The following is a 4,699-nucleotide window of genomic DNA, read 5'->3' on the forward strand; positions in this document are numbered from 1 at the left end:
TGCGTGCATAACGGCCAGATCCGATGAATTTTTATAAGAGAAAAAATGAAAAATTATGATTTTCCTTTTTTTTAGGGTTATGATTTTCCTTTTTAAGGGCAGATGGAAAACCGTGTTAAGTTGGGTGCAACACGAAATGTGCACCAGCATATTTACCAGCCACCGACCGAAGCTTACCCGTGTTGGATTTGGTCCAAAATGAAGGAAACGGTTTTTTTCCTCTAATAATGTTCTGTTCCAATCTGGCTTTGGCTCCGCCCACCCACTGCCCTCCCTCCTCCTCCCACTGTTCCCCCTAGAAGCGACCCGAACGAACCCGACCGGCGACGCCTCCACCACCACCGAGGCCTCCACCACGTATTCCCCACAGATTTCTGCAGGAATCCATCCAATTTGCGCCCTCTCCTTTCCGCCCGGTCCAATTCGCGTGCAAGTTTTGGGGGAAAACAGCGATTTTCTCGCCTTTCGCTTTACCCCCTTTCCCTTTTGACCCCGCGCGGTTCTTCTTTTTACGGGTGCCGCCGATCGGAAAGGCGCGGTCTTCTTCGTGGATTTCGGCTCCGGATTTGATCTGGTAAGGTTCGGTTGTACCCTCATCATTCTCGCGCGTTGCGTGGATTTCCTTCTTTCGATGTTTCTTACGGTGTTTGATTTGATCAGGTTGATGAATGATGGATTTGCGGGACTTCTTTAGCGCGGTTTGATCGGGGCCTTGTTCGGCCAATCCGTTATGATTAAGCAAATCCTGGGCAGGTTACCCAAGAAGCCGGCCAAGTCCGGGGAGAAGGATTTCGCTGGAGCCGGCTCGTCGTCCCTGTCAAGCCCGACGGCGGATGCAAGAACCACCACAGATTTGACCATGTCTAGTAGGATTGGCAATCCGAACAATTATGTCACGAATCCTGGGCAGAGTTACAGCAACAGGAACGCTGGTGTTGGTGCGGGTGCCAGCAATGGTTTCATGGCCCCGCCTGTGTATGAGGCGCTCCCGAGCTTCCGGGAGGTGCCGCCTTCCGAGAAACCTGCCCTGTTCCTCAGGAAGCTCTCCATGTGTTGCGTGGTGTTCGACTTCTCGGACCCCACCAAGGACGTGAAAGAGAAGGAGGTCAAGAGGCAAACATTGCTTGAGCTGGTGGATTATGTCACCTCTGCCACCGGGAAATTTCCAGAGTCTGTCGTGCAAGAGGTCGTCAACATGGTATCCACAAACTTGTTCCGGGGCCCGAACCCCGCCCCAAAGGAGAACAAGGTAATCGAGTCATTTGATTTGGAGGAGGAAGAGCCTGTCATGGACCCTGCATGGCCTCACCTGCAGATTGTCTTCGAACTGTTCTTAAGATTTGTTCAGTCTCCAGAGACAGATGCTAAGATGGCCAAGAGGTATGTCGATCAGGGTTTCATTCTCAGGCTGCTAGATCTCTTCGACTCGGAGGATCCTAGGGAAAGGGAGTATTTGAAGACAATACTTCACAGGATATATGGGAAGTTCATGGTGCACCGTCCATTCATCAGGAAGGCAATTAACAATATATTCTACAGGTTTATATTTGAGACAGAAAAGCATTATGGGATTGCAGAGCTGTTGGAGATTCTGGGCAGTATAATCAATGGTTTTGCTTTGCCACTCAAGGAAGAGCACAAATCTTTTCTAGTCCGCGCGCTGATTCCACTCCACAAACCAAAATGCGTTAGCATGTATCATCAGCAACTGTCATACTGTGTCACTCAGTTCGTTGAGAAAGATTGCAAGCTTGCTGATACTGTTATAAGGGGTCTACTTAAGTATTGGCCAATCACAAATAGCTCAAAGGAGGTGATGTTTTTGGGTGAGTTAGAGGAAGTATTCGAAGCTACTCAGTCAGCAGAATTCCAGAGATGTATGGTGCCACTTTTCCGACAGATTGCCCGCTGTTTAAATAGCTCTCACTTTCAGGTAAAATGGAATTGCAGAGTGCCAACCAAACCATACACATATGATACATGTTAATAGCTCATGGACGTTCTCGTCCTTAAAATTGTTATTAGTTTTGCGATAGTCTTTGCTCGTCGCATGATTTTCTAGAACTTATTAATGCAAGTGAACTAACATCTCGCAAACAATACGTATATAGTGCGTACTACTCCTGTTCATGTTGAAATATGAATAGTCATGTTAGCCGTTTCCTGGTAACTTTAATGACTTCATCATTAATTCCTTGCAAACAGGATCGATTTAAGCTACTGATTTTAACATGGCCTTGAATAATAACTGTTGTTTTGCTACTTCAAATTTATCTAAGCCTTGAAATTATCAAGAGCTATCTTTATCTGGGGAGGTCGAGGTTGAATAATGGTTCCTTTGGTGAGAAAAATATTGCAAGAGTTCAGGTTTGCTGAAGCAATCCATGCCATGTCTGTCTTATGAACACCGGTACCAAAAATGTGTGATACCTATGTTATTGGGAAGCTTAGGCAACTTGGTTATAAACCCTGCTATGCAAACTGTCACCGACAAATATTGAATCTAGATAAGTTCTGCTTTATATTAACAACTAACTCTGCCATATTGAATTATCATTTATGTGTGTTTCATCATTTTAGTAACACTACAAGCATTAAATCATTTTCAGACCGGATGCACCTATGCATAACAGAACCTAGATGTGCTTAGTTCCACAGCTTTCTAGTGTACCCATTTACACGTTATTTCCTAGAGATATGATCAGTTTTACTTATCAGTTATCTCTGTTTGCTACTTCACCGGCGTAGAGCAGTCAAAACTGTATGGCCCCTTATGGATCATGTAGATTCGTGATATATATGTATCCTTTGTTATGGGTGTGACAGCAGAAGAAACTGCCCTGATCCAATTTTCCTGCATTGAGAATTGTCGTTAAGTACATATCTGTGTTTATTCTATCCTTTGATCACTAAGTTAGCATTCTGAGCACCTGTGATTTAATTATTATGTACAAACTGGGTTAATTCTACATTCATAAACAAAAGCTGATTTTCCTCTGTTCCCAACACAATACATCCATGAATTACCATACGGCCATACCTGCTGTTCACTTTCTGTTGAGGCCTGAAAGGTAGACTTCTTTATTATTACTTAGTTGTTTTGTGTGTGTGTGTGTGTGTGTGTGTGTGTGTGTGTGTGTGTGTATCATTGTATGCATTTTCAGGTGGCATTCAGGAATAATAATCTGTACTTAGTATTTTACCTAATGATACGAAATGCAGTGATATTCCAGCAGTAGGATGAATCAAGCTATGCGCCCTATTGTCCCCGTGCTACTTGTTTAGTATGTGGTAATGATGCATCTACTCTTATGTTTTGCAGGTGGCAGAGAGAGCTCTGTTTCTGTGGAACAACGATCATATTGAGGGTTTGATCAAACAAAACAGCAAGGTGTTACTGCCCATAATCCTTCCTTCCTTAGAACGAAATACAAAAGGTCATTGGAATCAGGCAGTGCAAAGCTTGAGTCTTAATGTTCGCAAAATATTCTTGGACCATGACCCTGTACTCTTTGAGGGGTGCCTGAAAAAGTTTCAGGACGATGAAGCTCAAGAAGGTGCGGTGCGATCAAAACGTGAGGCCACATGGAAGCGCCTAGAGGAAATTGCCTTGTCACATCCACAAGGAGGGAGGCCACAGGAAATGGCTCATCAGCAGAGTTCTTCTACCTAACCTCCTGGCTGACCTGCATATGAGCCGCTCTTTCTCAGGATCAAGTTGAACCGCTGACATGAATCATGGACGACTGCTTGCCTCTTGGTACTTGTTCCTGAACATCCTACAGGCTGACATGTAAATACGACCTAGATGATGGACCGTGAAGCTTTAGTGCTGCTCTTGTGTTCTGTCGGTTGCGAGATCATGAATTCAGTTTCATCGTCGAGGGGCGAAGTAAGGGAGGCAAATTTCCCGTCCTGGCTTATATAAGGTGCACGTGCTGCAACAGGTCCGTGTGCAGCCTGCAGCTCAAGGAATAGGTCGAGTGGCACTCGCACTTGCTTGCCGGTGCTGATTTTGCTGAACTGTAATGCGTATGTATGAACAACTTCTAGTCTTTTGTCTTTGTAATATGTACTGGTGTACATTTGTTTGCTTCAGTAGACGTATACACAAATCTGGAAGCAGGCAGAGGTTTTCTTTACTTTCCAAAAATCAGCTTCTAGTAAATGGCTTGCATTATGAGATCATCCTTGGAGGAAATGCATTGAAATCATAAAAATAACCAAATACTCCCTCCGTCCCAAAATTCTTGTCTTAGATTTGTCTAAATACGGATGTATCTAGTTACGTTTCAGTGTTAGATACATCTGTATCTAGACAAATGTAAGACAAGAATTTTGGGATGGAGGGAGTACCAAATATGTCACTTATAGCTTGTCAAATTGATCAAATGATTGTTGTGAAAATTTGTGCGGTTTGATAAAAATGAAGACGACAAATGTCATGATGCTGATGACCAAAGACACCTATAGCTGAACTGAAGATGTTGTAGGTTTCATCAGGGACAGTTGAAGATGAGATACTGGAGGAAACCAAATCTTGTGGCATGATAGCTTAAGATTTGGTTCCCTCCAAATCTCACATTCAACTTCCAAGGTTAGGCTTCTTGAGACAAGAAGTTCAGAGGTTTTCATCCAACTATCACTTGTTGTAGCTAACATTCAGTGTCTTGTCTGACGTATGAACATAAGATATTGG

At 43.7% G+C, this 4,699-nt stretch overlaps 1 protein-coding gene across 1 annotated transcript; it reads left to right on the forward strand.

Annotated features, from left to right (window-relative positions):
* The first annotated feature begins 244 nt into the window (after nucleotides 1–244).
* Nucleotides 245–4,153, forward strand: LOC123156306 (serine/threonine protein phosphatase 2A 57 kDa regulatory subunit B' theta isoform). The gene is made up of 3 exons (XM_044574442.1): nucleotides 245–574; nucleotides 661–1,933; nucleotides 3,323–4,153. The coding sequence occupies exons 2-3, from the start codon at nucleotides 731–733 to the stop codon at nucleotides 3,671–3,673; spliced, it is 1,554 nt and encodes a 517-aa protein (XP_044430377.1). The 5' UTR covers nucleotides 245–574; nucleotides 661–730; the 3' UTR covers nucleotides 3,674–4,153.
* Nucleotides 4,154–4,699: the final 546 nt, after the last annotated feature.

This window comes from Triticum aestivum, chromosome 7B (genome assembly GCF_018294505.1).
Source record: "Triticum aestivum cultivar Chinese Spring chromosome 7B, IWGSC CS RefSeq v2.1, whole genome shotgun sequence".
Classification (NCBI taxonomy): domain Eukaryota; kingdom Viridiplantae; phylum Streptophyta; class Magnoliopsida; order Poales; family Poaceae; genus Triticum; species Triticum aestivum.